The 24,215-nt window shown below is 59.2% G+C and overlaps 1 protein-coding gene across 3 annotated transcripts; it reads left to right on the top strand.

Annotated features, from left to right (window-relative positions):
• The first annotated feature begins 11,205 nt into the window (after positions 1 to 11,205).
• Positions 11,206 to 23,547, top strand: APBB1 (amyloid beta precursor protein binding family B member 1). Of its 3 annotated transcripts, none has more exons than XM_053307992.1 (15): positions 11,206 to 11,331; positions 12,182 to 12,268; positions 14,242 to 14,828; positions 17,336 to 17,517; positions 18,348 to 18,404; positions 18,763 to 18,836; positions 19,108 to 19,174; positions 19,408 to 19,545; positions 19,756 to 19,883; positions 20,356 to 20,470; positions 21,162 to 21,246; positions 21,547 to 21,630; positions 21,957 to 22,072; positions 22,435 to 22,611; positions 22,864 to 23,547. In XM_053307992.1, the coding sequence occupies exons 3-15, from the start codon at positions 14,246 to 14,248 to the stop codon at positions 23,029 to 23,031; spliced, it is 1,974 nt and encodes a 657-aa protein (XP_053163967.1). In that variant the 5' UTR covers positions 11,206 to 11,331; positions 12,182 to 12,268; positions 14,242 to 14,245; the 3' UTR covers positions 23,032 to 23,547. The 3 variants fall into 3 exon arrangements, with proteins under 3 accessions (XP_053163967.1, XP_053163968.1, XP_053163970.1); XM_053307993.1 differs by lacking the exon at positions 11,206 to 11,331 and adding an exon at positions 11,359 to 11,506 and having other exon boundaries at positions 22,864 to 23,545; XM_053307995.1 differs by lacking the exons at positions 11,206 to 11,331; positions 12,182 to 12,268; positions 14,242 to 14,828 and adding an exon at positions 15,818 to 15,959 and having other exon boundaries at positions 22,864 to 23,538.
• Positions 23,548 to 24,215: the final 668 nt, after the last annotated feature.

Genomic DNA, 24,215 nt, shown 5'->3' on the forward strand with positions numbered 1-24,215 from the left:
GCTAAAGAACTGAATCAGATAGAAGTGACAAGAGATGATGATGATAAACCAGGGTTTCTTAACCTTGGGCCCCCAGATGTTGTTGGACTACAACTCCCAGAATCCCCGGCGACAAAGGCCATGTCTGGGGATTCTGGGAGTTATAGTCCAACATCTGGGGGCCCAAGGTTAAGAAACCCTGTTCTAAACTGTCTGGGAAAACTGAAAACTAGCAAATCATCAGGGTTGGACGGCATCCATCCAAGAGTCCTCAAAGAACTCAAATGTGAAATTGCCGACCTCCTTGCTAAAATATATAACTTATCCCTGAAATTGGGCTCTGTACTAGAGGACTGGAAAGTAGCCAATGTAAACACTGATTTTCAAAAAGGGATCCAGGGGTGATCCGGGAAATTACAGGCCAGTTAGCTTAATGTCCATTCCAGGTAAATTGATGGAAAGCATCCTCAAGGATAAAATTATAAAGCACATAGAAGAACAGGCCCTTCTAGAAGAGAACCAGCATGGCTTCCGCAAAGGTAAATCTTGCTTGACCAACCTTTTGGAGTTCTTTGGAGTGTCAACAAGTGTGTGGATAAGGGTGATCCAGTTGACATAGTATAACTGGACTTCCAAAAGGCTTTTGACAAAGTTCCTCATCAAAGACTCCTGAGAAAACTTAGCAGTCATGGGATAAGGGGACAAGTACATGTGTGGATTGCTAACTGGTTGAAAGACAGGAAACAGAAGGTAGGGATAAATGGAGAGTTTTCACAATGGAGGGAAGTAAGAAGTGGGGTCCCCCAGGGATCTGTACTTGGACCGGTGCTTTTTAATTTATTCATAAATGATCTAGAAGTAGGGGTAAGCAGCGAGGTGGCCAGATTTGCAGATGATACCAAACTCTTCCGGGTAGTGAAATCCAAAACGGATTATGAGGAGCTCCAAAAGGATTTCTCCAAACTGGGTGAATGGGCAACAAAGTGGCAAATGCAGTTCAATGTTGGCAAGTGTCAAGTGATGCACATTGGGATGAAAACCCTCAAATTCAAGTATACGCTGATGGGATCTGAACTGTCGGTGACTGACCAGGCGAGAGATCTTGGGGTCGTGGTGGACAGCTTGTTGAAAGTGTCAACTCAATGTGCAGCAGCTGCAAAAAAGACCATTTCCATGCTAGGGATCATTAGGAAGGGGATTGAAAATAAAACGGCTAATATTATAATAGCCTGATACAAAACTATGGTGTGGCCACACTTGGAGTACTGTATACAGTTTTGGTCACCACATCTAAAAAAGGACATTGTTGAACTGGAAAAGGTGCAGAAGAGGGCAACCAAGATGATCAGGGGCCTGGAGCACCTTCCTTATGAGGCAAGGCTACAACACCTGGGGCTGTTTAGTTTAGAAAAAAGATGACTGCGGGGAGACATGATAGAGGTCTACAAAATCATTCATGGTATGGAGAAAGTGGATGGAGAGAAACTCTCCTCCCTCTCACATAACAGGGGTCTTCCCATGAAGTTGGTTGCCAGTTAAATTAGGACCAGCGAAAAGAAGTACTTCTTTCACACAATGCATAATCCACTTGTGGAATTCTCTGCCACGAGATGTGGTGATAGCCAACAACCTGGATGGCTTGATGAGGGATGATTTCATGGAGGAGAGGTCTATCAACGGCTACTAGTCAGAGGGCTGTGGTCCAGCTTCCAAGGCAAGATGCCTCTGAGTCCCAGTGGCAGGGGAGCAACAGCAGGAGAGACGAGAGGGCAAGCCCCTTTCAACTCCTGCCTGTGGCTTCCAGCGACATCTGTTGGGCCACTGTGTGTAACAGGATGCTGGACTAGAGGGGCCTCCTTGGGCTGGGCTGTTCTTATGGCAGGTTCAGAAGCGCATGTTGGGTAGACTTTGCTGACATTGGTAGGTTTGAATGGCATGGCCAAGGTTGGCTTACTGCCCCCGGGAACTCCGGCTTGCTGCCCCACTCTGGGAACTGGGGGCTTGGCTTTTGGAGTGTCACCTGAGCCCCTCCCACGCCCATGCAGCCCAAGGCAGCCGCCTAAGAATCAATGGATGCAGGTGGAAGTGGTGCCCTTGGCTGCTTGCTTGATCCAGAATGTGTCCAGATGCATTGTGGGCTCGTCTCTCTACTGGTGGGCTTTTTGGGGTGTATGTGTGTGTGTGTGTGTGTTTCTGGCATTTATATCCCTCTTTCCAGGTGAACTTCTCAAAGCAGTTTACATCCAAGTTGCAGCCAAGAGTCCCGCATGAATGAAGCCCCCTTCTTTGTTGGATCTTCACAGGCGAAGCTCTTCAGGCTGAGGATGGTTCCTGGGTCGCTCTGTGGCGGCAGCCTGTATTGATGTATTTGCCAAATGGGGTTGTTATGAGCATTACGTTTTCTTTTTGCTTTCTTGTGTTTTAACCACAGCCCCTTAAACCTAAACTGTTGATTCACTCCAGTTTGTTTCTGCTGCTGTGCCTGAGTGTTCCTTGCTGAACGAGCTTCTTTGGGGAGCCCTAGATCAGTGGGGGGGGGGTTGCACGGAGCAGATGCTCAAGCCCCTCTTTGGGGTGTTTAGATAGATGGGGCACAAGGCCTGCCATGGTCAGGACTTTGAAAACTGATTCTGTTAATGGGCTAAAATCAGGAGGAGTCTCAAATTCTGTGCAGGTGAATCAAGAGTATTAGAGCCTTGAGGGGGTTCTGGTTTTCACATGACCACGTTGGGGGTGGTGGAAAAAACTTCCCCGTCTCTCTGTTCCTTTCCTAAAAATTTGCCTGCACTCTAGATAAAGAGCCTATTCACACGAGCGTGCAGAACTGGGCTAAGGGAGCCCAGCCCAGTTTTGTAAGCTTGTGTGAACCACCTGGATCGTGCCTGATCCTGGTGGCTACACGGCAGCAAACCCGCCAAAGTAGCCTCCTCCTGAAACCAGGTTAAGGGAGCGAATGTTCCCTTATCCTCATTTTTGAAAATTGTGTGTACACTGGGGGGGGGTGAGGGGGGTCCCAGTAATGCACCACACACTCATGTAGTGCATTATTTGGACTCCTGGGGGTGGGGCGACCTGCGGCGGTGTGTCCCGGCAGCCCGACTTCTGGAGCTGTCGGGTGCCGCTCATCCGGGTGGGCAATCCGCCTGCCCAGGGACTGCCAGCTGATAGTCTGCGGGGAGGGGAAGTAAAACCTGCTCTCCCTGCAGACAGCCACTGATTTTGAGAAGAGCTCAGTCTAGGCAGGTGGCTACATTTATAATGTTTCTTTGCAGTTTGCCCAGTGAGGTCGGTACGGGTTAGGTCTGACAGATGAATGGATGTATGCAGCATGCTGTGCAGATAAAGCTGCTCCCTTTAGGAGTATAAAGGAGACTCCCCTCCCCACAAAACACATTTATTGTGAAGCACAGTAAACTGGGGTGGGGGGGAGGAGCTTGGAAACCACAGACCAGTCAACCTGGCAAGATCCTAGAACAGATTATGAAAGCAGGCTGTCTGTGAGCACTTAGAAAAGAATCTGGTGATTAGTAGGAGCCAGTATCCTGCCACACCTTAACCTTCTCCCCACCATCCGGCACCACCTAGAGGAACTAATTTAGTAGATCATGGGAATGCTGTGGACATAGTATGTCTTGATTCATTTGACATCTCCCACGGTCTCCTTGTTGCCAAGTTGTTAAAATGTGGGCTAGATGATGCTATGGTGGGGTATACCCACAGCTGGTGGAACATCAATGGCTACTAGTCTGGTGGCTATAGGCCACCTCCAGCCTCAAAGGCAAGATACCTCTGAATACCAGTTGCAGGGGAGCAGCAGCAGCAGGAAAAGGAGGCGAGAGAGGACATGCCCTCAGCTCCTGCCTGTGGACTTCTCAGCGGCATCTGGTGGGCCAGTGTGAGAAACAGTGTGAGAATAGAGAGGCCATCTTGGGCCTGATCCAGCAGCAGGGCTGCTTGTATGTTCTTAATGGTCTCCAGCGAGTGCTCACTACTGGCTCTTGGGAGGGAGAGTCACCAAGCTCTGGTTGCTCTTCAACACTTTCACAAATGACTTGGAGGAGGGAGCAGAAGGGGGTGCCTATCCAATCTGTAGAGGACACAAAGCTAGCACGGATACTAGTTGACACACCTTAGGAGACAGAGTCAAGACTCCGCCTGATCTGGACCGGTCTGAATTCTGGGCTAAGGCCCACAAACTGCAGCTCCACAGAGACCAACATCGAGCCCTCCATTTGACAAGTAAAACCAAATGCACAAGTAGAGGATGTGGGAGCCCCATCTTGGCAGCCGGTCACTGGGAAAGGCCCCAGTGTCTTGGCACACCAGTTGCGAGCTGAAGATGAGCCAGCAGTGTGACGCGTCTGCTGAAAACGCCAAGGCCATCTTAGGCGGCATTAACTGAGGTGCAATGTCCGGGTCACAAGTATTCTGGGCCAGTCAAACCTCACTTGAAGTACTGTGTCCAATTCTGGGGCCCACATTTTAAGTTTGGAAAGAAGAACACTGATAAACTGGAACAGGTTCAGAGTAGGGCAGCTAAGATGGTGAGGGGACCAAGTCCTGTGAGGAATGGTTGGTTGGTTGATTAAAATTTTCTTGTATACTGCCTCCACCAAAGACTCTAGGCGGTGAACAATAGCAATATGTATATATTTCTAATCAAAGGGCAAATTCTGGCGAAAAAGAAGTCTTGAGAAGGACCTTGAAAGCCACTAAGGAGGTTAAAGGGCCTGAGGGCATTTAGCCTGGAGAAGAGAAGACTCAGGGGTATTCCCTAACACTAAAAGCTGTTTGCCAGTGGAACAGCCTGCCTCATGCAGTGGAGGGCTCTCCTTCACTGGAGGTTTTCAGACAGAGGCTGGGCAGCCACTGGGCGGGGGTACTGTGGACAATTCCTGCCCTGAGCAGGGGGGTGGACAAGAGGAGTTGGGCTGGGAGTGCGAGTCAATCATCATCATCATCATCATCATCATCATCATCATCATCATCAGCAGAAACTGTATTGGTTAGCTGTAACCAATTGTTTTCTAGAGGACCCCCAAGATCCCTCCCAACTCTGACATTCTCTGATTCTATGCCAGGCAATGGCGTCACTCATTTGCCACTCAGCTCTGCTCCAGTGACATATGCTGGGTTTGCTTTATTTGGCAAATGTGCTTCGTAAATAAGTATTCGTTTCTTTTCAATATCTCTTTACCTCCCATTTCTTCTGCCGTCAACACAACGTACCCACTTGTTTCAGTTGTGTTTGTGAGTCCTGTGCTGTAGAAAGACCTGCGTGCCTCCCCTTTTAAAACTGTTCCTTATAGCCTTATGGTCTGGCCATTATCCAGTTTTATTACTTCGGCTTTTATGTACTTCTGTCTTCTCATGTCTTTTAATCTTTTTGCATCCATGCCTTTATGCACTTTTATGACTTTTCAGGCTTTTATGCTCCCATGCTTCTGGTGTGCTTTCTAATGGCGCAGCAGGGAAATGACTTGACTAGCCAGCCAGAGGTTGCCGGTTCGAATCCCCGCTGGTCTGTTCCCCCGACACCTCTGTTGGGCAGCAGCAGCAATTGAGGAAGACGCTGAGAGGCATCATCATCTCATACTGCCCGAGAGACGGCCATGGTCAACCCCTCCTGTATTCTACCCAAGGCAACCCCAGGGCTCTGTGGGCGCCAGGAGTCGACACCGTCTTGATGGCACACTTTACCTTTAGCTTAAGTACTGTTCCTTATGTAATCACTTTTTGTCTACTCTCACTTTTGACATGTAATCACCCTTATACTTTATGCTGGTCTATGACCGTAAGAAAGACCGTAAGAAAGACTGATTGGAGTGATGTGCTGAGCTGAGTCTGCCTGGCTGTAGCGTTTCCCCACAGGACAGCAGTCACGAGGAAGGCCCCACTGCTGAGATCATGTACGGCCTCCTTGTGAGTAATCCAGGCCTGCCCCAGAAGCCTGTGGTGCGTCCGCTCCCCCGGCATGTCCCTGAGACCCCCTTCGCTCCCGGAGGCCTCTGCTGGGGTGGGCTGCTGCTGCTCAGATGGCCTTCTCCTTCCAGATTCTGCCATGAATGAGTTGTATTTCTAACAGCAGGCATCAACTGTTCCCCCACGATACAAGTGCATCCTACAAGATTAAAATAATAAAAGCCTATCATGAAATATAAGGCTAGGAAACAACTTAAGCATCAGGGTATGCAGATAAAACATTCATAATTTTAAAAACCCAGCAGGCATTGTGCAGGGTGTGTGTGGGGGGCAGGGGGTAGGATCAGATACCTATTTATTTATTTATTTATTTATTTATTTATTTGCATTTATAGACCTCCCCATCCAAACGGCCATGGGTGGTGCACAACAATAAAAATAAAATCAATCATTTTAAAAACAGTCATTACAGAACAATTTAAAAACAGCATAAATCCATTAACAATTAAAACATTTAAAACAGTTTAAAAACCTAAAAGACCAGGCCAAACAGATAGGTTTTAAGGGCTCTCTTGAAAGCCAACAATGAATTCAAGCCACGGATTTCTGCCGGGAGTGCATTCCACAGCCCAGGAGCAGCTACAAAGAAGGCCTGCCTCTGAGTCACCACCAGATGCACCGGAGGTAGCTGGAGATGGACCTCCTCAGATGACCTTAACATGCGATGGGGATCATGCAGAAGGAGGCACTCTCTCAGGTGACGTGGACCTAAGCTGTTCACAGCTTTAAAGGTAATAACCAGCACTTTGTATTTGCCCAGAAAAATATCGGCAGCCATGTTTCAAAACAGGCATAATATGGTCTCTCCAGGTTGCCCCAGAGACCAATCTGGCTGCTGCATTTTGAACTAACTGAAGTTTCTGAACAACGTACAAATGCAGCCCCACATAAAGGGGGCTACATATTGCAATATTACATATTGCAATGTAGGCATTGCAATAGTCAAGCTTGGAGGTTACCAGCTGATGCACCACTGTTTTGAGGTTGTACTCTTCAAGGAATGGACGCAGCTGTCGAATCAGCCAAAGCTGGTAGATTGGCCATAGCCTCCACCTGAGATACCAGGGTTAGGCCTGGGTCCAGAAATACCCCCAAGCTGCATACCTGTTCCTTCTGGGGGAGTGTAACCTCAGGAAGATCTAATTCATCCCTCAAATTCTGAGCCACTACAATGAGCACCTCCGTCTTGCTTGGATTCAGTTTCAATTTGCTATCCCTCATCCAGCCCATTACTGCCTGTAGGCAGGTGTTTAGGGAATGAATGCCATTTCCTGATGATGAGGATGACAAGGAGAAGTAGATTTGGGTGTCAGCAGCATACTGATAACACCCAGTACCAAATCTCCTGATGACCTCACCCAACGGTTTCATGCAGATTTTAAGAAGCATTGGTGACAGAATGCTTCTTAGGAGGCAGTTCCACAATCATGGGGTTGCTACCCAAAAGACCCCACCCCCACCAACTGCCCCGGGCTGAAACAGGCAGCAGGCAGGCAGGCTCATGTGAGGAGCAGGTAGGCTCCCAAACCTAGAGATGCACACTCGTTTATTTATTTAAGGCTCCAGGTGGTTCACAAAAAGAAACTCAACAAAAACAAAACAGAACAAGCTGTTGAAATAATTCAAAACATTCAAAGATTACTAAAAGCCTGGCTAAAAAAATGTGTCTTCAGGGCTCCTTTAAAGGCAGGTAAAGATGTTAAGCCACAAATGTCTCTGGGGGCGCATTCCACAGAACCAGGAGTGGCTACAGAGGAGGCCTGCTGCCAGACGAGCCGGTTAGGGTAGGGTTAGGTGGTATTGTATCAGGCGCTGTATAATTATGCTACTTGTTTGGGGTTTTTTGGTTGCATTTTTAACTGGCTTTTCTGCCTTGACAAAAGCACCCAAAGCCATTTACAATTTTAAAAAGCAAACCAAGAAGTTACATAGGATTTATTGTTCTCTCAGGCCATGGGTGGTCTCCTGAAGCCAAGAACTCTCAAGGCTGGGTACCTCCTTTCTTGTCTTCCTAACTGAGAGATAGACAGATAAGGTGGGAGAAGCCAAGAGGAGGTGGTCCTGGTTTGGATTCGAAGCAGAGATCCTGTGATCCTTAGGCTGTGACAAGAGCTGCCGGGGGCTTTTACGCACAGCAGGTTTTACCGTGAGTGTATGGGGAGGCTTTACTGCGAACTTGAAATTGTCCCAAAATACTGACACAAATAGTCAGGGGCATAACTAGGGTAGGGCAGGCAGGACACATGCCCTGGGCACCACTTGAAGGGGGGTGCCATTTTTTAAAATTAAATTTTTTTTAAAGGCTGCTGAAAACAAAATGGCCACTGCACATGCTCAAATGGCATCTGTGAGGCCCTAGGCCAGGGCTTCTCAACCTGTGGGTCCCCAGATGTAATTAGACTTCAACTCCCATAATTCCCAACCAAAGGCCACTGGGGCTGGGGATTATGGGAGCTGAAGTCCAATAACATCTGGGGACCTACACATTGAGAAGCCCTGCCCTAGGCCCTGCCAGGCCTTGCAGAGGCCATTTGAGCATGTACGGAGGCCATTTTGTTTTCAGTGGCCATTAAATTATTATTTTTTTTTTTAAAAAATGGCCTCCGCACATGCTCAAATGGTCCCTGTGAGGCCCTAGAGGCCAGCGGGAGGAGGGGGAACTTTTGCAGACCCCCATGCTCTTTAGGAAGCCCCCAGAAGGGGCTACAGGTAATTTTTTTTAAATTAATATAATCTAAGTCACTGTACACATATTCAGTATGGCACTATGTACAGAGAATCAGGGCTTGTGAATACTGAGCTGAAGCTTATGAGCTAGGGTTGTATTCATTTGCTCTTACTTTGTTTCTTGTGATAAGTGAGTTAAATGTGATGTCTTAATCATATGGCTATTAATGGTGAGTTTGTCTTTGAATCAGTGTGAAATCCTTAGTATTAAGGCCCACTGGGAGTTTCTTGCTCTCTTTCTCTCATTTGAACTGTCTTACTGAAAGACTTGAATATATTCAAAGCAGTGAATACAGTTTACTCTGCATATCCTTTAATTATTTTCCGAGTATCTCCGAAAAGTCAAATTCTCCATTTATTTTTAAAACTTATGTAATAGTGGTGCTACAATGCATAGCAGAGAATTAGACAGGCACTTCCGTTTAGTTTTCCAAGTACACCTCCATATAGTATTTAGATATTTCATGAGCCCCAGCATACTGAAATTTGTAGTTTTCCAGCACTTTTTGGTCTGGCTACATCCACAAAAAGTAGTTTTTAAAATATTAAAAGATTAACGAGCTTGACTTGTATTTTTGAGCTGATATTATGGTAAAGTTATCTGAAAGATGGGTGTCAGATGTTTGGACAGGGGGTGCAATTTCAGTGCTTGCCCTAGGAGCGATTTCCCCTAGATACGCCTCTGCAAATACTGGATTTTTTTCTACCCCAGATATAAATCGGGTTACACTCTAATGCACAGTGAAAAACTTGAATTGTGTGTGAAGTGCTCCCCAATAACTTGCAGGGACTTCAGGGTGAATCTGGTCAATATGTGAATGCACCCCCTCCACTCTGGAGGAGATGTGAGTTAAAGGGCTTCAAAAGCCCCATGTGAAAAGCTTCCTGGAGAACAAGGCGGGGCAGGACGCAGCCCCCAGAAATCCATGAAACAGAGACGAGTCACTCTGTGTGGATTGTGGCACAGAAAGAGCGGGATAGAGAGGCAAATGCTAAGAGGTCGTGGTCAGGAGCAGCCGCTGTTTTGGAAGGGATGGAGATCAGAACAGGAGAACAGCCCTGCTGCTGGATCGGGCCCAAGAAGGCCCATCCTGTTCCGCCCACAGTGGCCCACCAGATGCCTCCCAGAAGCCCACGGGCAAGAGGGGAGGGCCGGCCCCCTCTCCTGCTGCGGTTGCTCCCCTGCAACTGGGATTCAGAGGCATCCTGCCTCAGAGGCGGGAGGCGGCCTAGAGCAGCCATTGCTAGCCTGTCCTCCATGGATGTAGCGAACCCCCTGGGAGACGTACAGCCAGAACCCAAGAAGAGGACACCCAGGCCAGGGGAGAGCATAACCTCGGCCCCCACAGAGACCAGCTCTGGCCTGTGAGGACTGGTGGGGCAGCCCCCTCCCTCCCAGGAGCACAGAAAGACCAGGGTGCCCTGCGAGGAAGGCAAGAAAGGAGCCCCCCCCCCACCCCCACCCCCGGGAGCTCCTCTTGTCCTCCGCTCCTGGAAAGACCAACTGCCCGAGACAACTTCTTGCCATCTTCTGTGATGTGCTTCCTTTAATATTGTAAACCGCTTTGGGTGCCTTTGTCAAGGCAGGAAGGTGGTATCAAAATGCAGCAACTAACGAACGAACGAACGAAAATGAGAGGAGCCCGCGGGATCAGGCCCGGGCAAGCCCATCTAGCCGAGCGTCCTGTTCCCAGCGGCGCAGGGCAGCCCCCAGGCCAGCGGTCAGGGCACGGCCTCGGGGCTGGAGGGGGCCCAGCATAGCCCTCCGAGCACAGCAGGAGCTTTGCCAACTAGGGCCCGGGGCTCCGGCCCCCTGCGGTCGGCGGGCTGTGCGCCTGCAAGCGAGAGGGGTCCCGTGGGGTGGGCAGCCTCTGGGCCCCTCCGGCCGCAGCAGCAGGGTTGGGCAGAAGCCGGCCGGCCGGGGCCTCCCCATGGGCTCGTGAGCCCCCCCAGGAGAGACGCCTAGGCAGGCCCCGGCCCGGGCTGGCGCCCCGCGCAGCCGGTTCCCCGGGTGGTGGCGAAGGGGGCAGCAGCAGACCTGCAGGACAAAGGCCGGTTCCTTCCCAGCGGCTCGGAAGCGCAGCAGAGGCGCCTTGGACCCCCCAAGAGGGGCTGCAGCGCCGCCGCTTTTCTCCACCGGCCCGTCGGTCGCGACGCCTCAGAAGAGCCGGCCAGAAGTCCCTGCCCCGCGGCGCTGGCAATCTGAAGCCACCGTCGGGAAGCGACCGGATAGGGACACCTGGAGCCCGAAGAAGCGCCGGCGGAAGGAAAGCCGCTCCGGGCGGCACGTGCGAGCGCGCCAGCAAAACACGCCGAGCGCCGCTGCCCTGAAGGCAACGAATTAACGGGGCGGGGGGGCTGTGGGCCGATCAATCGCGGCACCCGACACGCTGTGGTCACAGTGGAGGGCTCTCCAGCCCAGCCATCCCTGGCGGTGACGGGGGGGCTGCCTGGGCACACTGACCCCCCCCGCACCCAATGGGCTGGGCTTGGGGCTCCCGCTTCCGATGCAGCGGGAGGGGCGGGGGCTCCTCTCTTGCCGGGCGGGGCTCCTGCGGTCTCGGAAGCGGAAGCAGCGCCCGCTGCCCCCCCCCGCTCCGCGCCCGCCTCTCCATCCTCTCGAAGCCGCCGCCGCCGCCGCAGGTACTGCGATGCGAAAGCGGGGGAGGGGGCCCTGCGGCGGAGAGGCCTCCGGGGCGGGGACCGCCGTTGCGCCCCTCTGCGGCCCCGCTCCCCGCCGTGCCTCCCTGAGCACCGATGCGGGAGGCGGGCCCTGGAGATGCAGGCCTGGGCGGGGGGCCGGCAGTGCCTCTGCAAGGCAAAAAGCATGGGGTGGGGGGGGGTCTGCAAGGAGCCCCCTACCTGCCCGGGGAGCGGAGGGGCGCCGCAGGAGGAGCGGGGTCCGTGGAGGCCTGGCGCGCTGCGGGGGGGGGGGAGGGTCCATCCCCTGCTTCTGGCTCCAGCCCCTCGGACTCCTGGGTCCCCCCCCCCCGCGCTCAGGGCTTTGAATGTGGGCCACCCCTGCTAAGAGCCCCTAGCTGGGCGGGTGGGAAGCAAGTAGGGCTGCCCCAGTGTGGCCCCCACCCCAAGGGGGCCCTGCCAGAAGGCCGGATGGTCCGTGGAGCAGGGCAGGGAGGACCTTCCCTTCCCGCCCGGCCTGGTGGCCATTGCCAGCCGCTGGCCAGGATCTGCAGGGGCCAGAGCCCTTTGCTGGGTGGTCTGCTCTGCAGGGAGGCTGTGCAGCGAAGGCCCCTGAGGGGTGGGGCAGAGCAGAGGCGTCCCTGCAAGGCGCCCTCCCCCCCCCGCTTGTCTTGCTCACATTTGGGGTCCAGTGTGGGAAAAGGGGAGGGGTGGAGGGGGGGGGTGTCTGTCCCTCTGCCCTGGTTCTTCCTGCCAGGGAAGGAGGGTGTGGTGGGGCTGAGGAGCTTCAGGCCAGAGTCAGGGAGGGCTGCCCCACAGTGCTGCTGGATCCTGACCCCTCCCTCTTCTGCAGGCCCTGCTCTGTCTGCTGCCCCCACCCCCGCCATTCTCCCCCAAAGCATGTAGGCACTCTCCGCTGTCTCTCTCCAGTGCCTGGCAGGTAAGCTCTGTGGGTGCTGGGCTTTTTGGGGGGGGTTGTGTGTGTGTGTGTGTGGTGTCTTGGCAGAGGGTGGCTGAACATGTGCAGAGCTCCTTTCTCTCCCAGTCGGCACCACTGAGGAGCCGCTGTAGCTCTGGAGGGGGGGGGGCTGGCAGGCCTCCGGGCCACCTTAGAAATCATGGCCCACCAGAAGGAGATGCCGCCGTTGTCCTCTCCCACCAGGGCTCCCTTCCTGCCGGGGTTCGGAGGCCCCCTGACCCTGGAGACAGCCTTTGGCCAGCCAGACCAATAGCCACTGAAAGACTTGTCCTCTGTGAATCCTTTTAAAGCCAACCAAGCTGGTGGCAGAGAGTTCCATAGACCAATGATGCAGTGTGAGCTGACACAGTGCACCTGGAACTAGGGGGCAATAGCTGGGGAACGAGTGCTGCTCCTCTTCCTGAAGGGGGTGGCCTCTGGGGTGGCCTGAGGACTGGCACACCCCACAGCCCAGTAGCCAAACTGCACCTTCCCCTGCCACTGAGGAAATGCACCCAGCAGCCACAAATCGGCATAAGCCACAGATAGGAGAGGTCTATTATAACCCATTACTTGGCTAAATTCACATATTTTTAAAAACCGACTGAAAGAGGCAGCCTGTTTATTTGAGCATATATAGATATAGGTATAGATATATACATATATATGTGTGTGTGTGTGTGTGTGTGTGTGTGTGTAGAGATATAGATATAGATCTATGACAAACACTGATAGAAACGGCAGGTGGCAACCCCACCTCCGGAGAGGCATCCTCTCGCGTCTCTCCATTAGGCAGGAGGGAATGCCTCTTCTGGCAGCCACTCTGAGAGGCCACCTTGGCAGAGGTGAGCTTCCAGATGGGGAGGTCCTGAGTCCCTGCTCTGCTGTGAGCCCCAGGCGGGGGGGGGCACCTTTGGGCTTCAGAACTCCCTCTGCTCAGTTCTGTGCACATCCACTTCATGTGATAGTGAGCTGGAACTCATAGGGTTAGCGGCGAAGGTTTTGTTACTCCCTTGACTGACAAGCCTCTATCTATCTATCTATCTATCTATCTATCTATCTATCTGATGTGTACACCGCCCCAAACTTTTGTCTCTGGGCGGCTAACAACAGCATAAAACAAGTTAAAATATATACAAAAACTTAAAACAATGTAACAATTTAAAAATCATCCACAAATTAAAACCTTAAAATTTTAAAGAACTGAAAAAGCTTGGGTGAAGAGGTGGGTTTTCAAGTGCTTTAAAAAATGGTCAGAGATGGGGAGGATCGTATCTCAGTAGGGAGCGCATCCCACAGTCTCGGGGCAGCAACCGAGAAGGCCCCGTCCCCATGTGGCCACCAGCCGAGCTGGCAGCAACTGGAGACGGACCTCTCCAGACGACTTCAATGGGCGGTGGGGTTCGTAGCGAAGAAGATGCTCTCTTAAATACCCAGGGCCTAAGCTGCCTAGGGCTTAGGCCCTAGTTATAGGGCCTAAGCCCTATATAACTAAGCCTTTATAAGTTATAACTAGCACTTTGTATTTTGCCCGGAAACCTGAACTGGGTTCTGAACTGGGCTCTCTGCTGGCTGGTGCTCCTGGTCTTCCGGCAGAGCCCTGGAGGGCTATCCTGGTGAGGTCCCGGCTCAGCCAGGGAGGGCGCTGGAAGTCTGGGGACCTGGAGCTTTTGCACCACGGCCAGCTCTGGATCGTGGGAAGAAGCCCTGAGCATGTGCAGAGGGCTTCCCTCTGAAGAGCTGCACCCAGCCCCTGCCCACCATCTGGTGCTCTGTGTGTGTGTGTGTGAGAAACCACTCTGGGAACATGCATTGAGAAGCAGAAAGTGACGAGTGGTAGTGGTGACGTGGGGAGGGGCTGTTGGGCTGAGCCTTGAGCTGGCCAGGGACTCCCCCTGCCTGCCGCACAGGGCCCAGGAGTGAGTGACGCTCCTCCCCCTCCTTCTCTCCCCCAGCACCATGTCAGGCTCCCTGAGCAAGAGGAGCGACCTGGCCAATGACAACAGCTGCTGCGTGGGACTGAGCCTGGCCCTGGCGCCCCCTGCCGCCGGTGAGGGGCTGCCCCACAAGGGCCGCTGCGGCTACAGCTGTTCCTCGGAGTTGCAGAGGGTGGTCCTGGTCTTGCCGCCCCCCACCGAGGAGCCGGCCAACACCAAGTGGGTGAAGGATGGGCAGAACCAGCTGCGGCAGGCAGCGGAGCGGGGCCGGGACCAGAACCGCAACGAGCTGGGCCCCCCCACGAAGGAGCTGAGCGCCCTGCTCATCCCGCTGCCAGGCGAGGAGGAGGAGGAGGGGGAAGAGGAAGAGGAGGAGGAAGAAGAGGAGGAGGAGGAGGAGGAAGAAGAGGGGGACTCCACGCCAGTCCAGAGCGAGCCTGTCACGGAGTCTGAGCAGAGCTCTGAGCGGGCACTGCCCCGTGGGGAGCAGGGCCGGAGTGCCAGCCTCCTCTTTGGGATGCGCAGCGGTGCCGCCAGCGACGAGGACTCCAGCTGGGCCACCCTCAGCCAAGGCAGCCCGGCTGGCAGCTCTCCAGACGAAGCAGGTAGGAGCCGGCGGGGGGGGGGGCTTGCGGGAGCTGCCCCCACCCCTGCAGGCCCAAGGGGGGCTCTGCGTCTTGGGGCTGGGGGCCCTTCCTGCCGGGTGCTGCTCACAGAGCGGCTGCTGCTGCTGGCTGGATCCCAAGGCTCAGCTGGCCGCTCCGCCCACCCACAGCTGGGGGGGGGATTTACAGGCCTGGAGCATCACTCGGCCAGCCCCCCCATGCCCCATGGCTGGCCATAGACGCCCCTCGTGTCCACCACCAGACACACTCCCCCCTGGCGGTCTCCTCCCCTCCAGCAGGGCTCGCCCATCTCAGGGCAGCCCCTCGAAGGCTGGCAGGGAAGTGCGGGGGGGGGAGGCACACACACGTGGAGTTGCCCCCCCCGCAGGCAGAGCCGGCCTCCCCTTTGCCGGGGAGGGTGGATTTGTGGCCGGCGGCGCTGCTCCCCGCGGCAACCAGCGCCTCTTTCAAGCGCAATTTGCCTCAGCACAGAGCCAGCAGCAAAGCGGGCCGCCCGGACGGGCTTCTGCCCGCTCCTCCGAGCCCCGCTGCTCTGTGTGCTGCCCAGGGGCCCTGGCGGAGGCCACCAGCTGCCCCCGGGGTTGGGGGGACGCGGCGGCCAGAAATAGCCTCATGCCGCCGAGTGACGTCTGCCCGCCCGCCCCCGCATCGTGGCCACTTTCTCCCCCTTCTCCTTTGCCGCCTGCTTCGCGCTGCTGCAGCTGAGCCCCCCGGGGGCGGGGCTGGAGATTGCCGGTCCCAGATGCAGACGACGAAGCGGGGGGTGGGCAGCGGGGGGGGGCTGAGCCGCGGAGCGCGGGAGAGGAGGCCGGCCGGGCGGGCTGGCTCTCGAGAGGGGCCACCCGCGGGGCTCTCCGGAGCCCACCTCCGAGCAGCCGGCACTGCAGGCGGACCGCGCGCGCCCCTCGCCCCCCACTGACGGAGGAGCGCAGCCGCCGCCGCCGCCGCCGCCTGGGTCAAGGGCCGGCTGGCTGGTGCCTGCCTGTGGGGCTGCTCCTCCCCCCACCGCGGGGCTGGCGGGGGGCGGGGGGGGCCGAGAGGGGCCCCTGCGAGCTGCCATGCACAGCAAGGGCCACTTCTTGGCCCCCCTCCTGCTGGACGCCTGCCCAGGTGAGCAGCAGGCGGCCCCCTGAGGGCGGGGTGGAAAACGGCGCGGGCGGGGGCGGGAGTCCGGGTTGCAAGGAGCCCTGAAGGCGGCGGCGGCGGCGGCGGCGGCGAGAGCTCCTTCCCGGCTGAGGAGGCTGCCCGGCGGGGACTCTGCCTTGGAGGGGGGCCAAGGCCTGCTGGGGGGGCGGGGAGACCACCGTGGCAGGATGTCAGGTGAGGGTGCCTGCGGGGGGCGGAGACTCGGAGGCGTCCCCGGGCATCCCTCTGGGGCTGCTCTTGCCGCCGCCGCCTCCCCCCGCGGTCTCCATGGCACCGCATGCTCCTGCAGCAGCAGCAGCAGCGACACTGGACCGGAGCTGGGCACGTGATCCCTGCTTGCTTCCTCCCGGGGGGGCGGAGCTTGCTTCCTCCCACCCCATTAGAAAATCCAGAAAGCTTTTCTGCACTCCACCCTTCTCTGCCTGCCCCACACCCAGCTTGTGCCAACTGGCCTGCTTCTCAGTTCCAGCTTGCAGGCCTCCATATCTGTGGTCATCTGCTCTCTGTCCCCCCCGCCCCCCCGCATCCCTTGGGGCAGCTCAGGCGAGGCAGTAAGAGGAGAGCTGGTCTTGTGGGAGTAAGCCTGACTGGTCCCCTTAACTAAGCAGGGTCCATCTTGGTTGCATTTGAATGGGAGACTAGAAGTGTGAGCAGCACTGGAAGAGATTCCCCATAGGGGATGATGGGGCCTCTCTGGGAAGAGCATCTCGGCTCCCAGTTCTCCTCTCCCTGGCAGCATCTCCAACCTGGGGGGGCTGAGAGAGACTCCTGCCTGCCACCTTGGAGAAGCCGCTGCCAGTCTGTGAAGACAATACGGAGCGAGATGGCCCAATGCTCTGACTCAGTAGACGGCAGCTTCCTCTGTTCCTAAAAGAAGTGGCCATGATCTGTTGACACCCATTGAGCTGAGGGACCAAGGCAGGGTGGGGCGTGCTGGCAGGAGGCTGAAGGGCCAGTCCCCCCCCCCAGCTCAGGATACCCCCACCCCCACCCCCTTGAAGCAGAAGGGGGGGGAGGGCAAGCTCCGAGTGGGCCTCGTGAGGGGCTGTTTTTGGAAAGGGTGTTGCTTGGTCCCTCCCATGGCTGCTACTGGTGTCCCCCTTGTGAGTCTTTGGAGATGGTGAGCCCTTTGGGACAGAGAACCGTCTGACTTGTTTGGTCTTTGCTCTTCTGCCTAAACCGCTCTGAGAGCTGTGGGCGGGAAAGCATCTTGGCGGCAGCAGCCAGAGCGAGGACAGGAAGCAGCCCAGCGCCTTCTCCTCTGGGGGCTCCAGGGTGGCGGCAGCGTCGGTGGCGTCTCCCTGACCCCCCCCCCGCATGCCTTCCCTCCCCCTCTGCAGACTCCTTCTGGCTGTGCAACTCGCTGGAGACGGACTCGGACCTCCCCGCAGGATGGATGCGGGTGCAGGACACGTCGGGCACCTATTACTGGCACATCCCGACTGGCACCACCCAGTGGGAGCCCCCTTTGGGCAGCGGCAGCAGTGACTCCGCGGGGAACACTCCCTCCAAGGAGGCGCAGGTGAGGGGAGCGTCCCCCGGCCCCCCCCCCGGGGCTGGACTGCTGCAGCAGGGGGGCCCTGGGGGAGGCGGCTCTCTGGGGCTGCCCCCCCCGGCTGGAGCGGGGGCCGGCAGTTCTCTTCCAGGCCCAGCTTAGGGGGCTGCTTGGGCCCCATAGAGCTGCCTCCCAGGGCTCCTCTGGAGTCCCCCTTCTGCCTGCCGGCTGCGGTCTCCTCTGGGGTCTCCCGCCTGCTGTCTGTGGGGCAGACGCTTCCCCCTGGCCCTTCAGTGCCCGGAGCAGGCGGGTGACGCCCCGGCCGCCGGATTCCTTGCGGGCTCATCCAGATGGGAACCCCGCAGCAGAAGGGAAGGGCGAGCCTCCTTCTCCGGGGTCCCCTTCCTGCCGGCCACGGCAAGCCCCCCTTCCCAAGCCAGGAGGGCCCTTGCAGCACGCGTGAGAGGGGCTGGGGTCGGACTTGGGAGGGTGTGTGTGTGTGTGTGTGTGTGATCGTGCCCGATTCAAGCAGGAGGTGGCTGCAGTCCAGAGTGACCGCAGGGCCCTGGGGAAGGGGGGAAGGCAGCCCCACACAGGGGCGTAGCTAGGGGAGAGGGGGCAAGGCTCATCCCTCTCTCTGGTGGCCCCCCAGAGGGATGGACCTGGAGGGCCCTCAGTAGCTGGGGGGGGGCTGTGTTCTTGGAACCCTTTTGCTCAATCTATAGCTCTATAGCTCCTGGCCCCACAGATGCCTTTGCTGGGCTGAGGGGGCTTGGAGAGGGGCGGGGCGGGCCGTGCCTCTTGCTGCTCTCTCCCACTAACCCCCCACCCCACTCCCAACCCACCCACTTTTGCAGCTCACCTGGATGGATTTTGGGCACCTTGAACCGTCTGAGGACTCCGACTTCTGGAAGGTGAAGAGCCAGCCTGGTGTAGTGGTTAGAGGGCCGGACTAGGCCCGGGGAGACCCGAGTTCAAATCCCCCTTCAGCCAGGAGACTTGCTGGGTGACTCTGGGCCAGTCACTTCTCTCCCAGCCTAGCCTACTTCACAGGGTTGTTGTGAAAGAGAAACTCAAGTATGTAGTGCACCGCTCTGGGCTCCTGGGAGGAAGAGCGGGAGATAAAATGTAATAAATAAAACAAAACAAATAAATAAAAGGTGCGTGGCTGGGCTGAGGGCGGGAATGGCAAGTGTGTGTGTGTGTGGGGGGGGGGGGGCCACTTTCACATCTCGCCCTCCCTCCTTGCTTCCTCCCCTCCTCTCCTTCCAGGAGGGCCCCTCGGAAGAGGCAACCCCTGAGCCCCAGCCAGACGGGGGCCAGCCTGCTCTGCTCTTGGGATCCCGGTGAGTTGGCGGGGGGAGGGGAGTGGTGGGGTCTCCCCCTCGGAAAGGGACAGATCCTTGCCAGTCAGGAGGGGCTCTGCTCCGCTCCCGGCACTGTTGGGCCGCCCCTGGGCGGGGGGGCCACTTTGCCGGAGGCGCGGGACCCCAGCCCCCAAAGGCTTCTGCCCCCACCAGTGGGGCGGCCTGGACGAGCTTGGGTCTCACGGGGGGGGGGGGGGCTCTGGAGTCTGCCTGTGAGTCCCGGCTCCGACCCCCCCCCTTTCCTCCCCAGTTCCTCCAGGGAGGAAGAGGAGGCCGAGACCGAGCGGCTGCTCCAGGACAGCCCCCCAGGCGCCAAGGTATGGTGGCCATCCCAGCAGTCCGCGGAGGGGCGGAGCAGGGACAGGGCTGGCGGGGGGGGGAGCCCGCTCCGCACCCCCCCCCCCAGGAAGGCGAGGGGAGGAGGGGGGCCGGTGAAGGGGGGGCCTGGGGGGGAGGCTGCTGTGCGCCAGGGGGTGTGTCTGTGTGTGGGGGGCGTTCTGAGCGGGGGCCCCCGCCACTCACGGGCCGGCCTCTCTCCTCCCCTGGCCAGTGCTTCTTGGTGCGCTCCCTGGGCTGGGTGGAGATGTCCGAGGAGGAGCTCAGCCTGGGCAGAAGCAGCCTGGCCGTCAACAACTGCATCCGGCAGCTGGCCGGCCGGGAGACCGACCCTGGTGGCTCCTGGGCCGAGGTGAGTGGGGGCAGGGGGGTGGGAGGGGGCGGGGGGCGGAGGGCGGGGTCCAGAGCCCCCCCCCGCGGCATGGAGGGAGCCCCAGGGAGGCCCTGGCCGGGCGGAGCAGCATCTTGGGGGTGCCTGGGCGGGATCTCGCTGGGAGGGAGGCCTGCCGGCAGTGACCCCCCCCTCCTCCTCCCGCCCCCCCCCCGCCATCTCCGCTTCCAGGGCAAAGCCATGCTGCTGCTCTTGGAGAACGAGGTGCTGCAGCTGCTGGACCCGGAGGAGCGGACGGTGCTGCACAGGCAGCCCATTGGCAGCATCCGCGTCTGGGGCGTCGGCCGGGACAGCGGCAGGTGCGTCCAGCGTGGCTGTCCCGGGGGGGGGGGGCAGCGCTTGAGAGACGCACTGGGTGGCCTTCTGGGGCGGGGCGGGGCGGGGCAGGGGCGGTCCCTCCTGCCTTGGGGGGGGGGAGGTGTGTCTCTTGCTTCAGAGCAGAGTCCTCTGCCCAGGAGTCTGCAGGGGAGAAAGAGGCGGGGGGGGGGCAGGGCAGGGGGAGAGCGAGGCAGGGGCTGCCCCCCACCCCCCTTCTTGCTGCTGCTGCTGCTAACCCTCAGTGCTGTCTCTCTCTCTCCTCTTGCTTCGCTGGGGCATCAGGGAGAGGTAAGTCCCTGCGGGGCCGCCTCCCCCCCCCTCCTCCCCAGCAGCCGGGACGCAGGCTCTGGAGCTTTGCAGAGGGGCCTGGCGGGTCCTCTCTTGCCCCCCCCCCCGGGCCTTGGAGGCCCGCCCTGGTTGTCACCTGACACCTCTCTCTTCTCCCCCCCCCAGGGATTTTGCTTACGTGGCACATGACCAGCTCGCCCAGATGCTGAAGTGCCACGTCTTCCGGTGCCACGCGCCAGCCAAGAATATTGCCACGGGCCTCCATGAGATCTGCTCCAAGGTGAAGCCTCCTCCCTGGCGCCCCCCCCGTCTTCGGCCTCTCCCCCCCGGCCTGGGGTAGCCCCGCGTCCTGCAGCGAGGCCTAAAGCAGGAGCCCGCCCCGGCCCCGGCCCTGGAGGGCTTCACCTTGCCTTGGGGCCCCCTGCTGCTGCCGCCGCTGCGTCCTTGCAGCAGTTCCCCAGCAAAGGTGCCAAATCCTCCCCGGGGGTGGCTGGGCAGGGAGCCGGATTCCGCTCTCTGGCCCGCCCTCCTGGGCCCAGACAGCATTTCCAGGGGGCAGCCGGGCTTGCAGAGGCCGAGGACATGCTGCAGATGGAACCTGGCCTCGTCGGCGGGGGGGCAGCTCTGGTCTCTCTCCTCGCCCCCCCCGGGAGGGGCACGCTGCCTACAGCCTCTGTGGCGTCTCCATGGGGCCTTTCAGCCGACTCGGCTGCCCACTGGCTGCTTGTCCGAGGGGGTGGGCTCTCGGGCCCCTTCCCAGCGGGGTTCTTGCCACAGTGCCTGACCTGGGCCACCTGTGCACCCCTTGGGGGCTTTCCCCGCCCCCTGGATTTCAGACTACTGTGGGGCCCCAGGCTCCCTTCCAGGTCTCCCCCCAGCAAAAGCTGCTGTGAGGGCTGGCTTGGGTGGGGCTTGATGGCCAGGGGGTGGGAAGGGGCCCACATCTCCCATTCTCCCCCTGACTCCCCCAGATCATGACTGAGCGGCGGAACCCACCGGCCCCACTGAATGGCCTGTTGCTGGATCAGTCCAAGATGGTGGAGATCCCCTTCCAAGGTAGTTGCGGGTGGGGGCTGCATGGGGGGATGTGTGGACTCCCCCCCCGGCCCCCGAAGCCAGTTCCTCCACCCTGGTCTAGCTGGTGCTGCTCGGGGGCCGAGTGAATGTCTGAGGGGCTCCTTCTCTCTCCAGGCGGGAGGGCTGTGCAGGAGAAGGGCCTGCCCAGCTGGTCCTGCGTCCCTGACGAGGGGGTGGGGTGGGGAGGGGCAAGGGAGGGCTGGGGCTGCTGGCCCTGCGGGGGGTGGGGGGCGGCTTGGCTCACCGCTGGGTCTCTCTCCCCCCGCTCCCCTTCCTCAGTTGAGTTCCCGGCGCCCAAAAGCGAATCCGTGCAGAAGTTCCAGGTCTTCTATCTGGGCAGCGTTCCGGTCGCCAAACCTGTGGGTGAGATGAGCTGGGGGCCCGGAAGTTGAGGCATGCTGGTGGTGGTGGGGAGATGCTCTGGGGGGGCCAAGGGAGGCGGGTGTGTTCCCAGGAGGGGGGGTGCAGGTGCCTGGGGAGAGGATCTGTGGGTCTGTCGGGGGGGGTCACTGTCCCCACAAGTTGCAGTGCCCGCCCAACCCCAGGGGCGGAACGTGGGGTGTGTGTGGAGGGAGCTTAGTGTGGATCATCTACCTGGGCCGGGGGGGGGGGCTGACCACCTTTCCCAAGGAGTCCTCCCCCCCCCAGTGTGATGGCCCCGCCCTGACCTTCCCCGCCCGGCTCCACAGGCATGGACGTGATCAACACGGCCCTGGAGATGGCGCTGGCGGCCGGCAGCAAAGAGCAGTGGCCCCCCGCCCAGGTCAGCGTGGCCCCCGCCACCCTCACCCTCACCCATCAGCAGGTAAGAGTCCTGGGGAGCGGGGGCCACACAGACCCCACTCAGGCACTCCGCGCCCCGCCCTTCCGAGGGGTCCAGGCAAGGCTGTCGCTACTGCTTTTGGTGAGCCCGGGGGCGGGGGGGGGCGGGGGGGGAGAGGCAGCATAAATCCCGCCTGTCACCACAGGAGGGCGCTGTGGTGATCGTCTGATGGCGGACGCAGTCAGCCTGGGAGGAGCTGGGCACCCTGCGGGGTAGGCCTGCCCCCCGAAGCCAGCCCCCTCCCGGCGTGGGCCCTTCAGGAGGGGCTGGCTTCCCTCAGAGGGCTGGAGCCAGCGGCTCCCCTGCTGTGCCCCACTGAGCCCGGGCTGCCTGGCTCTCCCCAGACGGAGGCGGTGCTGTGTGAGTGCCGCGTGCGGTTTCTCTCCTTCATGGGCATCGGGAAGGACGTCCGCTCCTTCGCCTTCATCATGGCTGCCGCCCCCAGCAACTTCCGCTGCCACATGGTCTGGTGCGAGCCCAACGCTGCGGGGCTGAGCGAGGCCGTCCAGGCCGCCTGCATGGTGAGTGGGGCTTCGGGCAAGCCGGGCGGGGGGGGCCCTTCCCAGGCCCGGGGTCCGCACGGCGAGGGGGGGTGGGCTGCCCGCAAGGCAGGATGACACCCACACCCCCCCCGTGGTGGTGGCGGGGAGGGGGCTGGGACAAGCCCCTGCAAAGCGCTTCTTCCGGGGTGGGGGTGGGGGGAGGAGTGTGGCTGCCCCCCGCCCGGCAGGCCCCTGTGACGGGTGGGGGCTGGCGCTCCCTCTGCTTTCCAGCTGCGCTACCAGAAGTGCTTGGACGCGCGGCCCCAGACCAGCAGCTCCTGCCTCCCAGCGCCCCCCGCAGACTCCGTGGCTCGCCGCGTGGGCTCCACTGTCCGGAAGGGGGTCCAGACGCTCCTGGGAACCTTCAAGCCCAAGCGCCAGGGGGCTCAGACGCCGTGAGCCCCTGGAGGGGCCCCTGCAGCCCCCCCCCCGGCACGGCTCTGCGGACGAGGCCAGCGGCACCAGCCCCTCCCGGATCAGGCCGGCAGCTCCCTCCCCCTCCCCGAGTGAAAGCAAGTGTGCAAGGTGTATATTTATGAGGCGTGTGTGTGTGTGTGTGTGTGTGTGTGTGGGCTAGGGAGAAGAGTTAACGCTACCTATTGGAGCCTGATGGGGAGGGGCCTTCTCACCCCCCCGCCCTCTCCAGGGGGCCTGGGGCCATCTTCCCCAGGGCAGCCGTTGCCCGCTGCTGGGCCTGCCCCCCCCCCGCCGGATTCTGACTTAAATCTTTGGCTCCCAGCTGAACAAGGTGGAGGGAAGAGACTTGGGGCCGGGGCGGGCTCTAGGCCTCTCCCCAGGCGGGGGCCTCTCGCACTGGCTAGCCCCACCGGACTGAGGCCCTGCTGGGGGGTGGGGGGGGAGGGAGGGAGGAGCTGCCATCCCTGCTGTAACAAGAGAGGCTCTGTGTTGTCCGACAAGCATCAATAAACTCTCTGTCCCCTGCCTCGGCTTCCTCTCTGGAAAGGAGCAGCGCAGGGAGGGAGGGAGGGTCCCTGGGGGGTCTGGCGGGCGCTGCTGGGCCTCCTCCTCTGCCTGGAGGGTTCAGGCCTTGTGGGCGCCCAGCACGAAGGGGCCAGCCCCTCTCCTCCTCCTCCTGGGCAGGAGGCCTTCAAACAAGGGGCTGCAGCCTCGTCCTGGGCGCGAGCCCCGAGAACACAGGAGAGCTGGCCCGGCGGTAGCGAGCTGGACGGGTCCCCTGAGCAGAGCAGCAGGGCCTGCCCTGGTTGCCCCTGGATGGGGGCCTAGAAGGGTGAGGAGCGCTGGCTGGGCCTGAGAGTCCCCTCGGCAGGGGATGGAGCGGCCGCTCCGGGAAGAGCCTCTTCTGGGTTCCCAGTCCCCTCCCTGGCAGCATCCCCAAGGAGGGAGACTCCTGCCTGCAACCCCGGAGAAGCCGCTGCCAGCCTGTGTGGAGGCAATGCTGAGCTCGAGAGGCCGAGGGCCAGACTCGGGACATGGCAGCTTCCTAACGGGGGCCAGCAAAGGCCCCTCCTTGGCACTGTGGGTCCTGGGACTCTGGGCAGCAGGCGGTGGGGCTGGCTGCTGGCAGGGAGGGCTTTTCAAGGGGGGAGACCCACTTGCTGGAG

Source organism: Hemicordylus capensis, chromosome 3, assembly GCF_027244095.1.
Source record: "Hemicordylus capensis ecotype Gifberg chromosome 3, rHemCap1.1.pri, whole genome shotgun sequence".
NCBI lineage: Eukaryota > Metazoa > Chordata > Lepidosauria > Squamata > Cordylidae > Hemicordylus > Hemicordylus capensis.

Excerpts from the sequence above, each read along its gene's own strand:
- APBB1 (XM_053307992.1), top strand. The coding sequence starts at position 14,246 with ATGTCAGGCTCCCTGAGCAAGAGGAGCGACCTGGCCAATGACAACAGC. Across the intron at positions 21,631-21,956 it reads TCCGGTCGCCAAACCTGTGG|GCATGGACGTGATCAACACG; the intron begins GTGAGATGAGCT and ends CCGGCTCCACAG. Across the intron at positions 22,612-22,863 it reads CCGTCCAGGCCGCCTGCATG|CTGCGCTACCAGAAGTGCTT; the intron begins GTGAGTGGGGCT and ends TCTGCTTTCCAG.